Source organism: Thalia democratica, chromosome 2, assembly GCF_965202585.1.
Source record: "Thalia democratica chromosome 2, ktThaDemo2.hap1.1, whole genome shotgun sequence".
Classification (NCBI taxonomy): domain Eukaryota; kingdom Metazoa; phylum Chordata; class Thaliacea; order Salpida; family Salpidae; genus Thalia; species Thalia democratica.
The window spans coordinates 75,956,295-75,981,050 of NC_139166.1; the positions used below are offsets into that span (position 1 = coordinate 75,956,295).

The 24,756-nt window shown below is 29.1% G+C and overlaps 1 protein-coding gene across 1 annotated transcript; it reads left to right on the forward strand.

Moving 5' to 3' along the window:
* The first annotated feature begins 858 nt into the window (after window positions 1-858).
* On the forward strand, window positions 859-17,052 carry LOC145828955 (sushi, von Willebrand factor type A, EGF and pentraxin domain-containing protein 1-like). Its single transcript, XM_082936699.1, has 24 exons — window positions 859-865; window positions 1,656-1,847; window positions 2,697-2,891; window positions 6,451-6,654; window positions 6,845-7,045; window positions 7,594-7,800; window positions 8,119-8,307; window positions 8,414-8,614; window positions 8,672-8,869; window positions 9,191-9,412; window positions 9,803-10,000; window positions 10,213-10,404; window positions 10,568-10,771; window positions 11,042-11,242; window positions 11,523-11,726; window positions 11,941-12,141; window positions 12,434-12,526; window positions 13,277-13,465; window positions 13,751-13,957; window positions 14,241-14,438; window positions 14,899-14,982; window positions 15,261-15,449; window positions 15,715-15,916; window positions 16,713-17,052. Exons 1-24 carry the CDS (start codon window positions 859-861, stop codon window positions 17,050-17,052), a joined length of 4,518 nt encoding a protein of 1,505 aa, XP_082792825.1.
* Window positions 17,053-24,756: the final 7,704 nt, after the last annotated feature.

Consider the following 24,756-nt stretch of genomic DNA (forward strand, 5'->3'; position numbering starts at 1 on the left):
AGCTTTATATTGTGCTTTTGTTTTTATAATTATTAACTACTAGTGCTTTACTATACTTATTATCACTTTTTTGCTATAAAACAGTTTTTTTATGTTGGTTATTACACTTTTTTTCGATATCTGCGGCCCGCAGTAGACTTTTTTAATACAGTGCGGACGACAAACAACTTTTTCAAGGAAAATTGGCCTGGGACTTAAAGAAAGGTTGTTATTCCTGGTTTAAACACTTTTAGAAAATTTAATTGACGCCTTACTACTAAAACGTCTAAAACCTTATGTTAAATGCAAATGACTTGAAATTTTTAAAAGGGCGTAATGCAATTATTACGTCATTTAAAAAAATGAGATTAGTTTACTAATTTATTCGCCTTATATTTTGGTAAATAATACAAGTCTTTCTTGTATAAAAGTTTATAAGCTTGTGTTTTTATGTATGATTGCAAACAAACGTTTAATCAAAAAGACCAAAGAAACTAGGAAACATCAAAGTGGAAATACAAAGGTTGGTGTTTTATTGTATCTTAAGACTTTTAAGAAAAGTTTATAAGCAAAATGTAATTTTATTCAAACTTAATTAAAAAATGATTTTGATAAGTACAAACCATTATGTGACTGTAAATAAGGTTTATATTCTAATTTGATTAGTATAAGTTGTTTGTTTTTAAAATTTTAGAGATAAAACCTGTATTGTTCGTAATATTTGTGCTGTTAGTTTTCGAAATTTATTATATTTTCTAATGGAGCATATTATGATTACTAAGTTTAACACCTTTTCTTAATTTTTTTTTGATTACTTTATAATAAAATAAAGTTTAGAACCAAAGGCTCATTTATATCTTGAACAATGTAGCTATCTATATGGCATGTTATTTATACAGAGATTAAATGATAAAACTAAATACTCTAAAATCTTTTTTGCAACTTAATACACTTTAAGTTTGAGAAAATACTATAGAAAAAGCTAACTAAATAATAACACAGTTTTTGATCTGCTAGTAGTTGCTAATTAATTAAAAGTTTATTAAGGAAAAATTATAAAAAAGTTATTATTTTTTTTTTATACTATGTTTATTACTTTTCATTAGACTACTGGTGGTTTAAGATGTGTTTAAACCAAACAATATATACGCTAAAATTTATCTAAATTAAGTTATTTAGTTTGAAAAGCTTACTTTTTAAATTCTGAAATTTAACTAGTGTAAGATCTTTATAAACTCTACAAAAAAAGAATTTGAGCTACTCGTTATTAAAAACACTGTATACTGTAAAATAGTAGGATTTGTATGTATTTTTTAAAATTTTTAAACTATCTAACTAATCTAGGTGAAACTAAAACTATCTGAAAAGTATCTTTTTTAACTTTGAATGATGTAAATGCAGTGCTCATCTTGTGGTATAATATCCATAGTTTGGCAAACTTTAATAAGTTAGTTTAATATTACTATAAGTTGTTGTTTAATGTGATTTACGAAATAAATAAAAAATATAATAACTTATGAAAATGTTTTTTTATCCTACAGTGGCCTTGGTCAAATCAAAATTTATATGCTTATTTTCATCAAAAATGTAAAAACGTAGTTTTTCATTTAAAATAAATATAATTTTTGATTTTTAAATATGTTAAAAAACATAGTTTAAAATTACAAATACTTTAGTTTGCAGTGAACCACCAAAACTTGAAAATGGGCACTATACTGGTCCAAATGTGCCCACAAACGGGTCTACATATAAGTACGAGTGTAATCAGGGGTACTACATCAACCAAAACTCTTCTGATTTGTTGAAATGTTTGGAAAATGGAACTTACGAATGGAATAAGGGATATCCGCCCGTTTGTTTAGAAATAAGTGAGTTTTAAAAACAATGTGTGTAATAAAAGTTGGTATTTGTTTTGTCTATGCACTTATAAGTAAATTTACTATGTTATAAATTTAAAGTATGTTGTTTTTAATGAACTGTTCTTTAAATATTTAACCTTATAAAATGATGAACAAGCAAATATGTGTTATCAATTTTATTTCTATATTTATTAATCATTAATAACTATAATTAAACATGCATGTATTTTTGAATTAACAGATTGAATTATACTAATATTTTTAGTCTAACTTTTTCGAATCTATTCTAAGTGATATGCTTTTTAAATAACTAAAATATTGTTTTTTTTTATTGTACTGTACTTAAATAAGTTTGTACTATAAACATTTGTTTATAGTTCTATCTAAATCTTTTAACACAAAAATTTATTCGAATTTTAAAGAATAAAAGTTAAAACTGTTTGTAATTTGTATTCAATGAGAAAAAACCAATTGTTTTTGTTAATTGTAATTAGTTCGTATTTAAACAATCAGTAATCTTTATTCAGAGTATTTTTTAACTAAACATGCACTTTTTTCAGTAAAGGTAAACTCTTAATTTTATACCTGATACTTTTTAAAAGGTTGGTTTATTTAAAAGCTAAGTTTGATCACAAACATAAAAAAGTATCCAATTCATCCTATCCATCAGTTTTTAATTCAGATAAATAGCTATTTTAATGTTTTACTTTAGACTAATTTTTTAAATTAGTGACTAATAAACTTTTGATTAAAAAATATAAGCTCCTACTGTTAAATCAGTTAGGCTTAAATCTTTTTTTTGCTAATGTTGTAGTTTGAACTTTATTTAACAAAACAACATCAATTGTTTTTTTCAAGAGTGTCAACAACCTCCTGAAAGGCTGAACATGAGGTTGATAGCTGATTACGGTTTTACTGAAGGGGAATTTTTTGAAGGCGCGAAAGTCAGGTACATGTGCGACGAAGGTTTTAGTTTTAGCGACATCAACCCGGCTGTTCTGTCGTGTGAAAGTAACAGACAATGGAGTGAATTTGATTTTGAATGCAAAAAAAGTAAGCATGCATTGTTTGTTTTTAAATATAATAATGCTTAATATTTTGCTTTAGATTAGTTATCTTTCTATTTATATATTCTGTTATGCTTAATTAAAAAAAATTCTTGTGGTGCACAGTTTCTAAAATAAATTTAACTTTTGCATATTAAAATTGTTAACAAATAAAACTATTAGCATATATGGTTAACACCACAGAAGAACTCATTTTTTAAGCGGTTAAATATGTCGTATATAATTACATCTCAGTATTTGTAACTTGTATATCTTATTTATTACTAGATAAAAACTAATGAGTTTAACTAACATTTATACTAAAAAGTTATCACCTTTAGCTATTTAGTCGTTTCTATTATAACTCTCTAAAATGTTAATTTAGTTTTAGTTTTTATCTTTAAAGGTATATTTTTATACTAAAACGTTTAAAAATAAAAGTTTTTGAAAAGTCATAATAAAATTTGTAGAGTGAAAACTTATCCAGTTATTTTTACAGTTCACATATAAAACTATTTAATTCGTACTATAAACTCGGTTGAAATTTTAATTGCATAGTTTCTGTTCGTAAAGATAAAATATCCATTTAACTGGGAACCGTTCAGTTCCAACCCGCGCTCAATTCCCACCCGATCAATTCAAACCCAAATCAAATCCCACCCGATCTAATCCCACCCGATCATTTCCCACCCGCACAATTCCTACCCGAATCAAATCCCACCCGATCAAATCCCACCCGAATCAAATCCCACCCGAATCAAATCCCACCCGAATCAATTCCCATCCACATAATTCCTACCCGGTCAATTCCCACAATACTATCAAACCCGATATTTTTATTCTTGTACGAGTTAAAAATTTTAATACGTTTGGAACTCACATTAAAATTTTTGTTTTTGTATTTTTTAAAATCATTTGAAATATGAAATTAGTAAGGTAAAAAGAATTTTTATATTTAAGCAAAAAATTGTTACTGTTGCTTATTTTATCATGTTTATAATTTAATGTCAGTTTTGTTTGTTAATAACTACGATTATTAAATAATTACGACTTGCGAGCAACAGAAAGTTGGTCTGTTATTTGTAAAATGCTATCATTGTTACTAAAGTTTGATCCAGATCAGGTTTAAATAGTAATTAAGTTTTTAGTATCGGAACCATTTTCTATCATGGTAACTAATTTATGTCCAATTAATTTTTTTGTACGAGTTGGAACAATTGACATTGACACTTAATTATGTTTTAGTTTTTGTAATTAATTAAAACAACAAAATAATATAGAACTGTACAACATAGTTTTCTTTAATAAGAACTTTGGAATTTAAAAATAGTAATAATGCTTATTTTACTAAACTCTAGACTTAAATTACTTTTTTTCGTTGATTACTAGATTTTTTTAAGTATGTACTGCCTAATTTTATCTAATATTTTAAACTATACATAAATGTTTGTAAATTAAAAACTACGTAGTTTTATTATAAACATGAGCAGCCTTTAATAAATTATTTATTACCAGTGTTGCAAGAGTTATATTTTTTATACCACCTGAAAACTAAATACTTAAAAAAAGTTTCCTAGTTTGTTTTTTTAAGTTAAAATTCAACGCTCAAGCAGTTGATTTGAAAACTTAGCATTTTATTTCAACAAGTATGCTCTTTAAAATTTTCATGTGTTTTGACCAGTTTAAATAGTTATCTATCACTACTCTGAAATACTTTATTATATTAACAACTGTTTTATCTATTTTGACTTCAAAACTGATATTTTTTCATAACACTCTTGTAATTGTTGAAATAGTTTCATTCTACTTTTATATATTTCTAAAACTGTTTAATAATAAGTTACAATACTAAACAATGTTCTTTAATTGTTCTTAATTCTTAATTATGTTTAACTATTAGAACTTGAGTTACAGCGTAACCGAGCGAATTTTCTTTAGCAGAGGACAAAATTTTCGTATTCACTGGTCGCAATATAAAATATAAACATGCTCTCGAGCCACACTTTTAGAAATATGGGCCACAGTTTGCCGAACCCTTGTGTAGATCATTAAAAAAAATTATCTCAGTGTAGCAGAGACATTTCTAAGCCTTTTCAAATGGAGAAGCACTATTTTTTGCTTTAGTTTAGAATGATTCTTCTTCTAACTATAAATAAAAGTTGTCTTTTAAATATATAAGCATCTACTTAACTGTTAACATATATGTTAATCATAGTATTTAAATACATGAAGTTAAACTATCAATAACGTTTTTCAGTCAAATATCTATAATTTTTTTAGTCTACTTCATAAATAGTTTCTCACTTAATAACCTTGTTAGTTTAAACATATTTAAAAACTATTTAATTCATTTAATTTATCAAATATTGTTAATATTTCATTATCTCATAGCAAAACATAAAGAAAAGACAAAATTTATTTAAAACATAAAAGAACACGAGATAATTGAAGTTAAATGGCAAATTAAAGAACATGTAGTAATGTCACTATATAGAGGTCGTGTTTGAATAGTTTTGTAAAGTCTAAGGTCTTTTTCAATGTATAAGAATCAAAACTGGAATAATAATAAAAGACACACGTTATAAATATAACATGCTAAAAGATGTGCTTGAATTAGCATGTATAACTTTAATAAACATGTAGTTAAAGTAAAGTTGCAATATATAGTTGTAAATAACGCATAAGTTAATGAAAAGTCTTCTTTACAAACAAAGTTTCAAAAGTTATAAGCCGTTTATGACACAATGAAAAGAAAATAAAGCTTTTTCTTATTAGCGCATATCACAAAAACAAACCTTTTTTACGATAAAATAAAATATTTGCATTTTGTTATTGCATTTGGTTGTTAAAACATTTTTAATACTCGTTGATTTAACATTTACAATTTTCGAAAGAAAGAACAGCTTTTTTAGTTGATAAACGAAACTTTATTTTTCTCTTTCTCGTCTTTTTTCATGGTCGCACAGGCTCCAGGTAACCAGTCTAAACACGCCCCTGCAGTTAGGTACAGCTTATTGAAAATTAAACCAATAAAAATTTGTTAAATTACTAATTTCTCTCATTAAAAGTTATTATAAAAAAAAATTAATTGTTTTACGTTATTAAAGAAAACTTTTTTGGTCGAAATATATGAGGTAATATGAAATTTTAAACTTAAAAAGAATGGAACTTGACTCAAACTTATAATAAATCTTTCTTCTAAACTTTACATGTACAAAAATTAAACGGATTAGAATTTATGCATAAAACTATTGATCTGAACTAACCGTATAACATATACAAAGGTTGACAATTATTTCATTTGAAATATTTATGAACTGGATTGAGTCGAATGAGAATTCATTCGAGTGATAATTTACCTGGATGGGAATTGAACGTGAGGGAATTGATCGGGTGGGATTTGATTCGGGTGGGATTTGATCCGGGTGGGTATTAAGCGGGTGGGAAATGTTAGTATACCCGTTTAACTATACAAAGCTTTGATTCTTTGCTTTTATTAAATGATACTACATTTAACTTCTAAAACGTAATTTGATTGCTGAATTAGTTTCATTAAATTATTGCAGGATGTCCAACACTCAAAAAGGTGCAGGACGGAAAATTACACTCTATCAACCAAGCTCGTGCTAATTTCTATCTGAGTAATGACGTTTTTAGTTATGCTTGTGATGAAGGTTACAAGTTTCACAAGGGAAGTTCTGATGACTACATATACAAGTGTCTAGAAGACGGATCGTACAACAACACAAATGTTCCTATTTGCATCACAAGTAGTAAAAACAATTATTTTAATTTGTCATAATTTCAAATAATCGCCCCTTGTGTTAAGCTAATTTTTAAGAAAAGTCTGTCGTTTTTAATACTACCTGGTATACTTTAACATTGAATTTTAGTTGTCACCAGTTGGTTTGAGGAAACGATAAAGTATATATGTTTTAAAATGAAATAACATACCGATAGATTGCAACAGTCCACCCGAAGGTGATTCAGTCTACTGGAAGGTATCATTCAGCCACATATACGGTGAAATGTGGACTGGAACCCAGGTAGTTTACGCTTGCAGCAACTCTTCGTTCACTCCCAAATGGAACGAGCCTAAAAAACTGACTTGCGGCAGAAACGGACTTTGGGATCATGATTTCGCTCCTACTTGTGTTCCGGGTTAAAATTGATAAATAAATATATATATAAGAAAAAAACACATCTGTTACTATCAAAACTGGTTTAGCACTGCAGTTTTATTTTGTTTTGATCTCTTGGTTTCGTTAGTCCGTCTTATTATAAATATTTAATACTTATTTTGCTGAGTAGTTTATTAGTTTTCAAAACAAAAGTTTTACAAAGTTTTTTAATGCCACAAAAAACTTGTTTTATTTAGTAGCTATGTTTACTATACAACTATTTGTCTTAATTAAAAAGGATTGCTCGAATTACTGAAATGTAAAATGCTAATTTGAATAAAAATGTGCAAATCAAAATGTGCAACATTGTTATGTATAGTTTACTATTTTATTATACTTAAAAATTTCGTAATTTTTTTGCCACTGAAACCTAATAGTATATAAAATATTATATTTCCACGTTTCTATTTATTTATGTAGCTATATTTAAAAAAAAATCTTTGAGTTTATTTTTTTTCAATGAACTTTATATTTACAACTACTTATACAGCTTTTTTGTTATATTTTATTATTTTTTTTGTTTTTTAGCTTGCAAAAATCCTCCTTTCGTAGAAAACTCGAACATCACGACAATAGACCTTAAAACATCAGATAGTGGAGTTGTAGAATTGTATGTTGTTGAGCATTCTTGCAAACCCGGCTACTATCTGAGCAATGAATCTGCTGTTGTTCGATCTGAGTGCAGCAACAGACATTTCTCTTGGTCACCTAATGATCCGATCTTTTGCATAAAAGGTAGATAAATAAGTTCACATTATACAAAATTTATCTTTTAGCTCATCTTTAAAGATGTATTTTTAAGTCTTTGATAATAGACTACTTCTTTTAGTTTGAAGTTTAAATATAAAAAGCTATAATGATAAACCGGAATAGTTCTATAGTTTAGTTTTAAAGTTTTATATAGTTAATAAGTGTTTAAATATTAAGCAGAGAATAACTAAAAAACGCAAACACTAAATTATTTGTTAACTAATAGATTTTTTCAAGTATTTTAAAACAATCTTTTTAAGTATACAGTATTTATTTTTTCTCTATATATTTAAAATTTTTAAGAGTGTGATGATACTCCAATTGTTGAAAAAACCAAATCCAACAAAACTACAAACACAAACGAAAGAAACGGCATTCTTCTAAATGGTACTTCTGTTGAGTACGTTTGCAAGGATAATTACGTACAAAACGCAACAGTTTCAACTTGTGGTGTTGATGGTAAATGGTATCCAGTCATAAAGTGCTATCCAGGTAAGAATGTTTTAACATAAGTAGTAGTTAAAATTTAAAAGGAAATTATTCTATAACATAACATCTTTATTTATTTTCCAAACAAACCAAAAAAGATTTTTTTAAGATTGCGGTCCTTCACCAAATATACTAAACGCATTGAAAACTGTCAATGAAGAGTTTGAAGTTGATCTGGAAACAAAAGTTGAGCTCAATGTGTCTTATATTTGTAGAGAGCCTTACTACTTAGTTCCCGAAAATGCCAGAACCACGTACAACTGCATCAATGGAGGGTCTTGGACTAACGAGGATTTTAGCTGCTTGCATGGTGAGATAGACATTTTATGGTTGTATAAATTAATCCTTTACATTCTTTTTGTTGCAGAGTGCACCGAGATAGTACCAACTGGAGGTCTGCTTATAAATTCTAGCAGCGAAACTCATTATGGCGGTAAGCTCTTCAGCAGAGCGACTGTCGAGTTTAGCTGCGTTGAAAATTATATTCTCAGCGACTCGACTAATATGGTTTCTGAATGTTTACAAAACGGCGAGTGGAGCATTTCTACTCCTTTTTGTGTCAAAGGTCGGTTAAAGCGCTATTAGTGACAAAATTAAAGCTTTTAATTAAACGTAGAATAGTTAATCTACGTGGGTAAAATAAGTTGTTACATAGAAAAAATAGTTGCCGTATTTGTTACCTTGGTTTATTTTATTCAGCCCTATCACAGCTTTAGTTAAATAATTTATATATAAACTATGTGCATCGACTTTAGTTTAAAGCTTATATCCACCTAAGTGTTAAAGTTAGTAATTTCAAATGGCCTCAAAATGTTTTTATAGTAAATACTGTTTTAACTTCCTTTTTGACCTTAGAAAATTATTAAACACCAAGTCGATTATGTAGATTGTGGCACACCTAAGCCCATCGAAAATGGAAAGTTCAAAACGACTTTGTATGAAAATGTCATTGTGTCCTACTCTGGATCGTCGTTTGAAATAGAAATTCCACATCAAGTTTTGTACTCTTGCAATGAAGGTTTCAGCAAACCATCTGAACTGCCGGCTGAACTGAATTGCAATGAAAAAACTGGAAAATTTAAGCCGTCATATCCTGTTTGTTTAAAAAGTTGGTAGTTTGTTGAAAGTTTATTTTGTTGGTTTTTGTCTTAATAAAATATTGCACTAGTGATTTATAGTCAAAAAATCAGCTTTTAAAAATTTCAAAAGTTTGACAACAAATATTACCTTATGCACCCTATTTAAAAGTAAGCAATGTTTTTTGTTTAATTTTTTTAATTAAATTTTAAATAAAAGCATGAAAACCTTTTTACATAACGTTTTTCTAAATACAAAAAAAAAACTTTAGTTTGTTAGAACTACTGAGAAGACCCAAAATATTTCATAATAATAAACTTTTTTTCATACATTTTGTAACTAATAAAAAGTGGGATTTAATGTGTACTACATTTGCTTGAAATTAAATCTACTTTTCGTGAGCTAAAAAAACACTTTCCAGAATGTCCGTCTCCACCAGAAGGTTCACTATCAACAATGACAGTAGACTACAGTTACCAAACAGTCGTGTTTTGGAGCGGTACAAATGTTACTTACACTTGTGTTGAAGGATACTCTTTCAAGTACAATCAACCTGAAGTTCTTACCTGCAGGAAAGATGGCACCTGGAGTCATAAAAGCGCTCCTGAATGCAGACAGAGTTTGTTTTTTTTTACAGGTTTCTTTTTTTTTACAACTTTTCCATAAAATTTAAATGTCTAACAACACAAAAGTGGAAATTATTTGACCTTCAAAAGAACTTTTAAATATATGTTAATGTTATTAAGCGTTGCAGACTAGTTTATTAAAATTCAATAAACAAAAGTTTACTAAAGTATATCTTGTTAAAATCTCAATAAATTAAATTAACAGAATGTCCTAGATTTAATATGACAACTGGTTTACAAGTGGCACCAACTAGTGTTTATGATGAATTTTTCGTAACTGACTTTGTTTTGTACATGTCTTGTGAAGAGGGGTATGTGATTGATGATCCTCAACTTTCAGCAATTAGGTGCAATGAAGACTCAGATTGGAACTCAACATTTCCGACTTGCTTGAAAAGTTAATTTTTCAATAATCATGACTTACATTTTACAGATTTTTGAAATTTTTTAATTTATATTTACAAAAGTAATAAGTATAAAGTGTTAAAAATTTAGCTAAATTTTTTGACATGTTACAGTTGAGTATGTCGTGTAACAAAGTCATTTTATTATTTTTATAGAATGTCCAGCACTCGATAGAATATCAGACGGGGAACTTATTGTTGTTATCCAAACTCGTGCTGACTTGTATATGCAATCTGACACATTCAAATTTGTTTGTGATGAAGGATACCAATTCCACACTGGCATGGCAGATAATTATGCCTTAGAATGTTTAAAAAATGGGTTATATAACAATTCTGTCGTGCCTATTTGCATTAAAGGTTTTTTTTTTCAAATACAGTATTTAAAGAAGTTCATGCACTTCTTTTTAAATTAAAACATAAAGTTCAAAGTTTGAAATTTTAATTAAATTTAAAGTTCTAAAAATTAAGTTTTAAATAATAAAATATAAACCTTTATAATACAAAGTATTATTTTGATTTTTATTGGTCTTTTTTTCATAACATTTTATATTATAATAAAGTATATGTTATAATTTTATCTATTGTTTCTTTTATTAAACCTGTTTTTTTTCTTCAACCATAAAACAGAATGCCATGTTCTTCCCAAAAACAACCAAACTCGTTGGAACATCACGTTCAGTCACAGAAAAGGGGAATTTTGGACCTACACCCGGGTGACCTACGCTTGCACCTCCGCTGCGCACAAACTGGCGCTGGGCGAAATTGGAGCAACGACTTGTGGCAGAGATGGCAGCTGGGACGTAGATCGCGCTCCACGTTGTGTTCCGGGTGAGTGGTATTAACTTAAGATGTAAGAACCATGTTTAAGAACTTAATACTATAGTTTTACAGTATCAAGTAGTTTTACGAGTTAAAGAAAGTGAGAAAATCTAACTTAAATATGTAAATTTCAAAACATTTAAAAATAGAGGAGTAAGTCTAACAGCTTTTTTTTAGTTTTAAAACACGAAAAATTCTTATTTTCTATGTTACCACAAAATTAGAGCTTAGGGCCAAGTCTACTCAGAACTTAAGCCAAATTTTTAGTTAAGGCAAAACCTTTTTTAAGTTTGTGACCAGCCTCCTTTAATTGAAAACTCCAACTACAACACGCTTGAGCTCAATGTTTCCGCTACTGAAGATATGGTACGCCATGTTGTTGAATTCGAGTGTATTAAGGGGTATCATCTCAGCGATGAGACTGCCAACATGAGGTTTGAGTGCAACTTGGGCGAACTATGGACCCCTAAAGAGCTGCCTACCTGTATAAAAGGTATAAATAGTTATAATTTGCAGCAAACTCTGTTATTTGTTAAGGCCAAAGTGTTAAGATTTTTAGTTTTTGTTTTTATGATAAGGCTTAAAGACATTAAAATACTACATTTACTACTTTGGTTATTAAAAATCAGTACTACATAAAATGGATGGATACATCTGCTGCAGCTAACTTCCGTTTTAAAATTACAATAAAATTCCTTTTTATGCAGAATGCGGTGTAATTAGAAACTATGATCCATCATGGAGCTTCACCTTCTTCTACTCATCTATGAATGAGAACAAAAGAGACGGTGTGTATTTAGCAGGAACCACAATAGAATACTGGTGTAACGAGGGTTACGATCAGAGCAACTACGAATCTGTCTGTGGCATCGATGGAATTTGGGATCCGCCTTTACAATGCTTTACCAGTAAATATAATTTGTACAAGTCAAAAACTTTTTTAGTTAAGATGGTTTAAAAGTTTTAACCATCAACATTAAATTTTATAAAAATATTTACTCTTTTATTATTACTTTTTCTGCTTGTATTTATATTTGAAAATGTGATTGATAATTTAATAAAATGGAAAGATATTTACTAACCTTTTTATAGGTTGTGGTCGTTCGCCAAACGTACCTAACGCAGATAAACATGTACATAAAACAAACAAAGTAGATAAGAATTTAGAAATAGAGCTAAAAGTTTCCTACAATTGCAAAGAACCGTTTATGATAACACCCGCGTCTGCAAGTACCGATTACAATTGTTTAGAAGGCGGTTTTTGGAGTGGTGATGAGTTTAACTGTGTGAAAGGTTGGTTTTTTATGATACAAAAAGATAGTCGAACAAACGGTTTTGCTTGAAAAGTGCAGTCGTTATATAAAATTGAATAAAATTTTGTTAGGGTTTAAGCTCATAAAAGCTAAAAAACCAATAGGCTTTATCAAATTGATAAAAGATTTATTTAAATTAGTAACTTAAATATTTGTCAAAGAGTGATCAACGAAAACATCGGTGAAATTCATCAGAGGCAAAGCCTGGATTTTTATATACAAAGCTTACGAATAAGCTTAACTTATCAACATGATTTGATCATACCACTTGTATTAGTAGACCACAAGCTGTTTGACAATAAACTTCAATTGCGACTGACTGATGAATATAAGTATGAACGAGACCTAGGTCTCAGTCTATTGGGAGCTTGTGGTCTGTTATTGTCTAAGGTATAAAATCAAAACTTTATTTCAACTTGAGTTTGTTAAACAGCGTGCAATTAAAAATCATGTGTTATAGACGAACTTATTCTTTCGAAAAAAAAGTCTGTATAAAAAATCTTTTTTTCGAAACAAAGATGGTTAAGCTTTAAAACAAAACATTTGATTTAATTATACTGTCATAAATTCAATAAATTTTATTAGTATTCCTACGTAAGAGTAGGTAGTGGAAACTATTTTTGATTCAATATTTGTAAGTAGATTTCATTTTCCTTATTAAATAGAAAATTGCTTACAGCTGCAAAAACAAACAATATTGTGCTTTACAAAAATTTAACTAAATTTTCAGAGTGCAAGGAAATTGAAGCAACCGAAGCGTTTAATGTAATTTTAGTATCAGGAGGTAACACAATAAGCAGTGGTGCAGTTATAAAATTTATCTGCGATGAAAACTACGTCCTTAAAGATTCAACAAAGCTGTTTGCCAAGTGCTTAAACAATGGAGATTGGAATGTAACTGCTAACAGTTGTGTTAAAAGTAAATGTTTCGTAAATGATAACGAAATAATATTTCTGATTATTTTTGTTAGTTCTTTTAGTTAGTAACACATAAAGTTTTTTCATGCTGTTTATTTTCATTGTTATACTTACCTTTACTACTCTTACAATAAACTAATAATTAGACTTTGGTTTATATGTTTTTATAGTCTTATATCTAGTATATATGCTAGTTAGTTCTAATATAAACACACCTCTACAAACGTTCCATTTCAAAGACTCTGGGACTTTTGATTACCATATAACGCTTGAATTTAAAATGTAGACTGCGGAGCTCCTGATAACATAGAAGAAAGCCGTTACCGCATCAACCAGTACGAAGAAGTGGTAACCGCATTAGGATCAGTGATCAGGATTCCTCAGCGCGTCACCTACATCTGCACCGAAGGATTCCAAACTCCGCCAGGGTTCGGAACCGTGTCTACATGTGCGACGTCAGGAAAGTTCAGACCACGCCCCGTCTGCGTGAAAAGTAAGTTTTCCTTGATCATGCTTAAAATTGAGAAAAATCACAGTTTTTTACTACATTCTTAAAAATATATGCTGTGTTTCATTAGTAGTTTGACACCTTTTACTTTTTTTGTAATGAAAAGTTTTATATTGAGATAATACTACTGCTTTCTAGGAATGTTATTTTATAAATAAAAAGCAAGTTTACAAATTTAAGTAATAGGATGTCGTAACTTTTATATATACAACTATTGCTTCTAGATTATATCTAGAAATTTAGAAGCTAACGTGTTTATTTATTCTAGAATGTCCCTCTCCACCAGAAGGGTTACTATCAACAATGACAGTAGACTACAGTTACCAAGCAGGCGTGTTTTGGAGCGGTACAAATGTTACTTACACTTGTGTTGAAGGATATTCTTTCAAGTACAACCAACCTGAAGTTCTTACCTGCAGGAAAGATGGCACCTGGAGTCACGAAACCGCTCCTGAATGCAGACAGAGTTTGTTTTTTTTTTATTAATTTTTGACAAAAACTACGTTAAATACTCTAAACAGCCAGTTTATAGTTTAAAATTATACAAGTTAGATCTTTAAAATTTACTTCAAACTGGTTTTAAGATAGATACTTTTAAGAAGCTGAGACTTTCAAAATGCCCCTAAATGTGCCCCACGTTAGTAAAATAAAAACAACTTCAAGTATTAGTACAAGCAAAGAATAAACAAAAACTATACAATTTTTATAGTTGCGTGTTAAATAGTAAATTTTGACAAATTTAAATTAAAAAGTAAAACATATTTTTAAAGTGTAGTTATAAAAATGTTTAAAAAAAAAACATTATATCTTTTAAATACCGACAGTAGTCATTATAAAAAATATAAACTTGTTACTAAAAATATTCTTTAAACAATCAAGTCTAGTTTTATTTTCAAGTGATATGACTCATATACACGTATTTTTAGTCTGCGAAGTGCCTCCATACATTCAAAACTCGTATACAACTCCAAATAAAACTGTAAGGCTTGAAAATGGAAGCATGGCAGAAAGTATAGTTGATTATAGCTGTAAACCTAATCACTATCTGGTAAACGAAAATGCAAATGTTCGATTTCGTTGTGTACTGGGAGCAACGTGGGAACCTAAAGAACTAATAAGCTGCATTAAAAGTTTGTGTAAAACTTATGTGTAGCTTTTTAAAATGTTTAGATTATTGAAATTAGGTTTTTTCCGTATTCTTAATGCTGTTTTTTCATATAATTTGTAATTTATGCGATAATAGTTTTATACAAACCAAATTTAAACTACGTCAAACGTCAATACTCAGAATGCGATGATATACCAACAGTTAAAAACGCTCAAAATCCCGAAATTTTCAATCCTAATAAAAGAGGAGAGGTTTATTTGAATGGTACTGAAGTTGAGTACACATGCAATGCTGATTTCGTGTCAAATGTGTCCAAATTAACTTGTGATGAAAACGGTCAATGGACATCAATTTTTCAGTGCTACCCAGGTTTTAATCTCATTGCTTTTAGTTACAATTTAAATTTGTGAAAAATGTTATACTGATAAAGATGTTTGGTAAATAATTTTATCTGATGTTATTGTTTTAGGTTTTGTTCCTGAAAAAAAAGTATAATCTAGATGTTATTTGCATCGGTCAAGATTACTAAAATGTTATATTTTTTTGCCATGTTTATATTTTGTAAATTATCTTGATAATGCTTTAAAAACCTACATCAAAACGTAATTGTAAAACTTGCTTGTTTCCAAACCAGTTTGCCCATACCCACCAACCGACGGCCGGTCCACTTACACGATAGTGTACAGCACGGAGGACAAATGGATGATTCCTGGCACAAGAGCCGTCTACTCATTCGATGCTCACCACACCCTGGAAGGTTCCGACACGATCACTTGTCAGGACTCAGGCGATTGGGATCGCTCCACACCTCCCGGCTGCACGCCAAGTCAGTTGATGTTTTATTCTGTTTGTTTTAGAGTATGGTTAAAAAAACTATATGTTTCTAGTTTTATGTTTTGTTCAAATTTGCTCTCCAAGTCAGTTTAGTTGAGAGTAAGCTTAAAATAGTAGTCATTACGACTATTAACGAAAAAAAAAAATTTGTTTTGAAGTTTTATTTTCTTGTTAAGTATGAATTGTTAAACATTTTCATTCATAAAATACGTTAAAGTATAAATTAATACTTAAAGTTTACAACTTGAATTTATTTTAAGGAATAAAAAAAGTTATGTAGTTATTAATTTTTTTTTCGACTTTTAAGTTTAAGCATTTAAACACGCTGCTTTAAATGGTTCCTGCTTCAGCTTTACAACCCCAAACTATGTAAAAAAATTCATTTTAAAGCTGAGGAAATGAGCTTTAAAATGATATAAAGATGTTTATATTAGCTTAAAAATTAGAAAGTTATGTTATTATGAAGTTGTACAAAAAGTATAGCCAAATGTGTTTATGAACGTCGATAAATTCCTTACTATATTAGTTTTTTTTTATTTTTGTATTTGATGTTCAAAATGTTCGTAAAATTGGAGCTGCAAGCTCAATCTGTGTCAGCTGCATCTTAAATGTTTATAAGTTTTCAATACAAAAAATTATGAAAAATTTAATTCTATAGCTGCATGAACTTGCAGCACCATGTGAATTAAATCATGATCGTTGTTGAATTTTTACTACAACGCGGGAACAGTTAGACAAGTTGGACTTGAGCAGAAGAAATTCGAGGAGAAAATAATCAAGCAGAGGCAAATCGAGTAGGAAAAACTCGAGCAGGGAAAACTCGAGCAGGAGCAATTCGAACAGGGGCAACTCGAGCAGGAGAAACTCGAGCAGGAACAACTATAGCAGGGAAAACTCGAGCATGAGCAATTCAAGCAGGAAAAACTCGAGCAGGGAAAACTCGAGCATGGAAAATTCAAGCATGGAAAAATCGAGCAGAGAAAACTCGAGCAGGGAAAAATTGAGCAGGGGCAACTCGAGCAGGAACAACTCGAGCTCGGAAAAATCGAGCAGGGGCAACTCGAGCAGGAACAACTTGAGCAGGAAAAACTCTAGCGGGAACAACTTGAGCAGGAAAACTCGAGCAGAAACAACTTGAGTAGGATAAAGTCGTGCAGGGGGTAATCCAAGCAGATAAAACTCGAGCTTGGACATCTCGAGCAGGGGCAACCTCGTTTTTTGTAAAGTTACTTGCAGGTTTTTTGTTTTTGTTACTAGTTAGACAAGTCATAAAATTAAGTTAGTAAATTTATAATTATGCACAAACAGAAAACTTACGTGGCCATAAAAAAAAAGCTATATTTGTTAAGAAAGGGTATGGAGATGATATACAAAGATATGAGATATGTGTACTATTTTTAATATTAGTGTTATATGATTTATTTGTTATTTAATTGAACAAATAAGTTTAACTTTTTCAGAAAAATTTGCTATTTCTTCATATTACCTTCACGAATTTAATCCAAATGTTTCAAATTAGTGGATTTTTTTTATTTAACAATGTCAATCTGCAGCACCCCTTAACAATGAGACCACGCAACGCCACAGCTACCCACCAAATACATTGCCTACATATGTTCTGGAAATATTATAAATATACAAGTTAGGAACATATTAAACCAAACACTACAAACAAAGCTTGTTATATAAGAGCAAAGAGCACCACGTTTGCACAAGCTTCTTGGGAAGATTTCCATTAAATAGCACTGTTTAAAGATTTTCTTGGCAACTAAGAAAATGCAAGTAATAAGTTTACTGAGAATCAGTGAGTTTACATTGTAGGACAATTCAACCTAATAGAACAAGTTTTACTAAATACCAAATTAACGTTAAGATTAATATTAGTGAATATCACTAAACAACTTACATAAACGGTCACAGATAAAGCATTTTTAAAGTTTTGTTATAAGATAAATAATTAGTTAGTTACTTTTAAAACTAGTAAGGTTTTTTATTGATCTTTATAGTACTTTTTAATTTGTATTTTTGTTGTTCTTACATTTTTCATAATACCTTTTACCTTCTCAGAATAGAAAACTAAACAATACAATTAATTATAATTACTAGTACACAAAACAAAAAAGTTAACACATCAAAATTTTAGTGAAAATAAACATTTATCTGATTTAAAACATTTCGAAAAAATTACTGCATCTCTTTTTTTTTTTTGCAGAGACTTTCCACGTTTACGCGTTATCAGCGGGAAGTGGTGCATCAACGCTTGAGAACGGAATCATAAAGTGGCAAGGATCCGGTAATTTGTTCGGGAGCGAAAGAGGCACTGGCGTTGCAATCATAAACCCTTTGACCGACAATGTCCAATACGACGAATTCGACACCATACTGGATGAAAATACAGTGGGTCATTTTGAATTTATTAGTACATTGTATAAAACTTAAAGTAAGAACAAACTATTATACTGTAACAGGGGTCGGCAAACTGCCGCCCGCAAAGTATACATCTGCAGCCCGCGAGCACATTTATTTTTTGAATAGGATGCGGCTCGCGAAAGAAAATTCTGTGGCCCGCGAGCAGGTAAATGCGGCCCGCTGAGCAAAAATATATTCTAAGTCGAATAGTTTTCGGTAATTTCATATCATTTGGTTAATTTCATTTTAAGTCCCTGTATAACGTTTTAAAACAATTTAAGGATTTTTCTGCTTTAGCTTTAAAATTTTTCCCAAATTTATAATAACTTTCTTCTTACAACAGCAAGTTATCATCTCAAAAAAATAAGTTTAAAGAGTGCTTGGATTTAGTAAGATATTTATACAATACCTACTTAGTAATTAAACTAAATGCAAATACGTTCAGTTTTATAAAAAAGTAATGCATAATTATTAATTAACATGTCATTTCTTTACAATTTAGGTATTTTGTATAACAAGTATTTTAAACATGAGTTTTTTGTAGATGTTTCATCACTATAAGTTAATTTTGAGTGTGCTAAAAACATTTAAATTAACATAATAGTATTAACTAAAGTTTATTTTATTTTGGTTGTGACATATTTTTATTTTTTGGAAGTTTATCTGTGCACTTTAAATAATTTTCTAAGCACACCAATGAACACAGATGCTCATTTTTGAACCATTATTTTTTTTAATACTTAGTTAGATTAAGATCAATTTTATATTGTTATTGTTTATATATTTAACATCTAAGTCTGTACAGACACATTTAAAACAAAAAATATACCATAAATTTAAACAGATTTTGTTAGATTTTTGAATAGTTAAGTTTTGGTACTGGTTTTAAATAAAAAATTTGAACATAAGTCACTAATTTAAAAAAGATTAGTTAGTTAATTTCATTTAGCGCATCATCAGAATAATCTTGATAAAAACTAACAATAATAATATAGTGTAAACTTAGTTATATACAATGAATTTGAAAAGTCTAGCTAAAAGTTGTTAAACAGAATTTTATACTTTATGACGTAACAACTTTTAGCTAGACTTTTCAAATTCATTATGTATAACTTAATTTACACTACATTATCACCAGTTTTTAGCAAGATTATTCTGATAATGCGCTAAATGAAATTAATCAATAAACGCTAAATGAGTGACTTATTTTTAAATTATTTAGTTTTTGTTAAGTATACATTATCATTTTCCAACCAATATATTTTGGAAATTTTTACATATTTCTATACTTAACATACTAATATACACAAGTGTTGTTTTTTGCCTATTTAATACAAACTATAGTTAGGGACTTGGTACGTTTATTAAGTTTGTATAGTCGTGGTGTACGACTCGATAACCGAAAGGTTCTTTTGTACACCAGGTTCCTAGGCCTAACTTTTTGAGCGCTTTTTTTATCGTTTAATAAACTATATATATAATTAAACAAAATAATTCAAATTTAAGCAAATAAACAAGTAAACGTTGCCACACACTCAGACTAAGTCAGGTTAGTTTGAAGACTTTTCAAATCTCATGCCAATTTAGGACTTTTTTCAGCTTTTAGCTTGAATTGCTTTTTTTATTCTAAAGTACCCGGCTAGTTTTTGATCACTCACGCTAGCTTTTTTGATTTAAAGAGAGGCTAAGTAAACTTATGATGTATGTTCTGTTCAATTCACAAAAATAGTTTGAACTACAATATGTATTGAATTTTAATTCTTTCAGCTGGTATAATTTAAAATATTATTTATATTAATTGTATACATATAAGTGTGAACAATCAAAGTTGCCAAAAAACCTTGAATTCTTAAAATGCGTGGAGTTTGACAATCTATGCTACAAAAATATGGAAAAACCTGAAATTTGAGAATTACTTAAAACTTTCACATTTAAAGTAATGAAATTTTGATCTGATATAAAAAATCTATCCTATATTTTTTTTTGTCATTACCGTTTGTTTTTTATAAAATAAATTCAAATAGCTTAACAGTATCTTTTTTATTTTGCTATACTATTCAAGACAATTTTTATCTTAAACTTAATTTTATACTAAATATGCACCCAAATACTTGTACTTTCAAAAACCTGCAAGTAATCAGAAAACCGGGAAAAATTTTCTTAAAAACCTTTGAATACCTTGGAACTGTTTACATTCTTTCTAAGAGTTAAAAATTTTTGTTTGACATACGTCATGTTTATACAACACAGGAAAAACTTTTTTTAGCAAGTAACAATGGAAGTTTTTAGTATGATGACTAACTATTTTAATTTTCTTATCCTTAAAATCTCTTGAGGTAGTCAGATTTATATGGTTTTGCAGTATAATCTTCTTTTATTGTATGTAAAACCTTAGACAGAAATAATCATAGGATTTATTGTAATGCATAATTACTTTTGATATTTTATAAATTTCCTTAAGATTTTTTTTTGATCATTCTGTAGTTAATGAACATAATCAACTGCTTTGTTGAAACTGACTTGAGCGATTTTTTTTTGTTTCTTGGAATAACTTTTAACTAACGTTTTTTAAGTTTACATTTACTCTTTTTGAATTCAACATTTTAATTGCAGATAAAGAATTGCTATATTGCTCAGAAAGAAAAGTTTTTATACTTCCGTTAAATGTATTTAAGAAACTTAAATGTCCATTCAAGCTGAATTATAATATTTTTTTTTCTATATAATTAATTCATTATTAATAAACTTTGTTATTTCTTTATTTTGTGAACTTTATTTTAAAAATGTTTTCAAATAACCAGGCTAGTTTGAATAATTCAAAAAATCAGACTAGGTTGGACCTGTTTAAGACATTTTTGAAAACTCAGATGTGTAAAACTTTTATTTCAAACAGTTTTAATAAATTATCGTATTCTCAGAAAAGTTTTTATGACTGTAGTGTAGTTTATTAATTGTATTTTTTTCTAGTCTACTCAACAATAATGTACTTTTTTCCAATGATGATACTTTAATTAGGTACTTAAGTTTGATTAAAAGCAAGCTTTGAGCATTTTCAACGTTTAATAAACTTAGGCTGGTTTTATATAACTCAGACATTTTCTCTTTTAATGTTGCAACCATGTAAAACCTACTAGATTATTAATAAGCTATTTTATCAAAGTATTTGAGCAATAACTATGTTAGAATTTTTTTTTTGTTTTTCTACGATACAAATAGGTATTAGTTTTATTTAGTTAAATAATTACTGATTTTTTAAAGAGTGCAAACTATTTAAAACGCAAAAAACCTTTTTTCAAAAGTTAATGTGTTTTTTTAATTAAAAAGTCGTTCCTAATATAAACAATGTATAAAATGACCTATGAATGTTTTTCAAACTTTGTTTTTACAGAGAGTTAGGTTGTAAGTAAAATAATGAAAACATTAACTTAACTTGATAAAGTAGTTAAGATAGTACAAAGTTTTTTAAGTCTTAAGTATATTAGTCAATGTAAGTTTTAAATCCAATAAATATCTTTAATTAAATCGGCATTTTTTGTGTAGCTAAAAGAAATTAAGAATAATAAACTGAATAAAAGTAAAATTTTCTTCAGTGTGACTAAAACTAAAACCAGAATATTATGTTGCTGCCAATAAAACTAAAACTGCGGCCCACGAAGTTTTTAGAAACTTGAAAATTGGCCCGCGAGCACCAACTGCCTGCCGACCCCTGTAATATAACAACTTCGAAGTTGTTCGTCAGTTTTCAATTAACTGTTTGTTTTTTATTTTGTAGAGGAGAACAAAAATATATGAGAGTGTTGTAATAATTTAACTTAAAGTCTAAAATTTAATCTTAATTAAATTGTACTTGATTCAACAAATTTTATCTCTAGTACCGTAAGGTAATTCTAAAACAGTTTATAATCAATAATTTTTAATCAGGTTGAACGCATGGCTGCTTTCATCGAAAACAATTCGACTTACGGTGACGTAATAGTCATGGCAGTCAGAGGAGCGCAAAACCTCCGTCAAAAATTTTCACAAAATTCCAACAATATAATGGCGAAAATCGGAGTAGACAGAATTGATAGATGCTCATTGGAAACCTTCGGTTATAACTCGTTGTATCACTTTACTGTAATTTTGAAAGTTTAAAAATTTAGTTTATTTTTGCATTTTCAAATAAACTAGTATTTAAACTAAAAGTGCAACTTCTTGTTTAATTTTTTTTTAGTTCTGTTTTTAAAAAGTATTTTTTAATTTATTTTTCTATTTTAATTGCTTATAAATATTTCTGTTTAACAATAAAAGTTTTGCAAACACTATAGTTTATGTAAAACTTTTCTACAACATACAGTTGTTACTCTTATTTTTACATACATTTTATTTTAGTACTTGTAGATTTTTAAAGATTATTTATTGCTAAAATAAAACAACAAAAAGATAAACTATTCTTTCAAGCTTAATATTTTTCAACACAATTCTATAACTAAAAACTTGAAAACAGATAACTCAATTTCATCACTAAATAATTTGTTGGTAATAAAAAATATATTTCTACAAGGACAGCAAATGTAAGAATTAAAGCTTTTTATTTTACTACAGATGTTGAAACGTTTTTTCAAAAAGAGCGTACTAGATAATTTTATATTAAATATTTTGATGCAATAAATGACTAAGTAAAACATAACTTTTTATTGGAACCCACAACTATTAATACCTGCTTCAACACAAGTATTATTTCAAACAGAACCACGCCACTCTTGGGTTGTGGTGACCGGCAGATTTCCAGAACACGCCCCCGTTCCCAGCTGGGCAGAATGCAAAACGAACAGTCTTGAAGCTCTTGAGATCAACAAAACGTTCTCCTTTGACGGTGAGATTTTAGTTGAACTTCGTACTGTACATTTTCGGCTGGCACAGGCAGTTAATGAATTTGTTAAACAAAACTAAAAAAACTGCCATAAAAGTTTTATAAAGCCTGGTATGACAGATGTCAAGGGTAACATATGATGACGTCATAGCGACTACGAGGAAGGTTGTACTACTTTGAACTTTCTTAAAATTTGTGTTTCGAAACTATATTGTATTAAAACTGTAATAAAAATTAACATGGAATGCATCAGAGACCCATGTACTCATGTTGTCTGCACTTCTATGACGTCATCTCGCGAATATTGTAATCACTGACAGTTAATTTTTTTCAAGCTGTCAGCTCCACCTGAAAATTTGACTTCTTCGAAAACTATTTAATAAAGTAGAATTTTAAACTACTTGTTTTCAGCTTGCGAAAATCCGCCGCCAGTGCTGTACAACGGAGAGTACAGTGACGTAAACCCGGAAGAAGAATACTTTGACGGTGAGCTCCTAAACTTCGCCTGCAACACTGATGCTACTCCCCATCCGTCGAACAACCAAGTCGTCTGCACAACGATGGGATGGAAACACGCTGTTGGCTGTCTTAGAGGTCCTTTTTAATTTCAATAGTTTTCTTTGCAACTTATTAAAAACATCAAGCTTAAAGCTTAAGAAATGGCTTTACTTAAATGCTACAGCATTTTGAAAAGACAGTTTTTTTACGTTTACTTAAATAATCACACAGAATGCACTGACCCACCAAAAGGACAAAACGTAGACGTGATAATCGCCAACAAGCTGGAAGGGAAGTGGTTGCCGATGCCAGAGGCAACCTACCGCTGCATCAACGGTTTGGTGGCTGTCCCCGGTACCAACTACACATTCACTTGTAATGACGACAGAAGCTGGCCTCACACTGAGGCTCCTACGTGCTTAAGAGGTTGCTGGTTTATTTAATTAAATTTTTTGAGCTAGCTTCTTTAGAGTTTTGGTTTTTGAGTGGTTTTGGCTCGGTACTCTTGTTAAGATTATTGCAAAAATACCATATTAGTTGACTAGTTCAGTTTTTTTTTTGACTTATTGCAGTTTGTTATTTATGAATTAAATATATTATTTTCTGTATAGGGTTTTCGTTAAAGACTAACAAACTTTTTATGATTTTGTTGTGCTAGCAGTTAATTTTTTGTTAAGAAACATAATATTTTTTTCATGTGAAATTTTTTTCTTTTATAAATAAAAACAAGGTTATTTATTTTCCCTAACTTTATCTTTTTAATGGTGTCAATTTAAATAAATTAAGACATCTTTATTAAATTAAAACTAGTCAATAAATAAATAGTTCATTAAACGATTTTACTAAACCGCTTTTATGTCATGTTAAACAACTTTATAAATATCATAAAATACTATATATATTCATATAAGAATGACCCAAAGTAGCGATATGAATGAAGTTATTAGATGGCAGTATTAGGAATAAATTACAAAACTTCGCCTTTTAGTTTGGCAAATAACTTACAAAAAAAAAACGTGATCTTATTAGTAATTGACCAATATTTACAACAAAAATATACACACCTGTCAGATTTACAGTACA

Excerpts from the sequence above, each read along its gene's own strand:
- LOC145828955 (XM_082936699.1), top strand. Across the intron at positions 2,892-6,450 it reads TGATTTTGAATGCAAAAAAA|GATGTCCAACACTCAAAAAG; the intron begins GTAAGCATGCAT and ends AAATTATTGCAG. Across the intron at positions 15,917-16,712 it reads TGCACGCCAAGTCAGTTGAT|GAAAAACTCGAGCAGGGAAA; the intron begins GTTTTATTCTGT and ends CAAATCGAGTAG.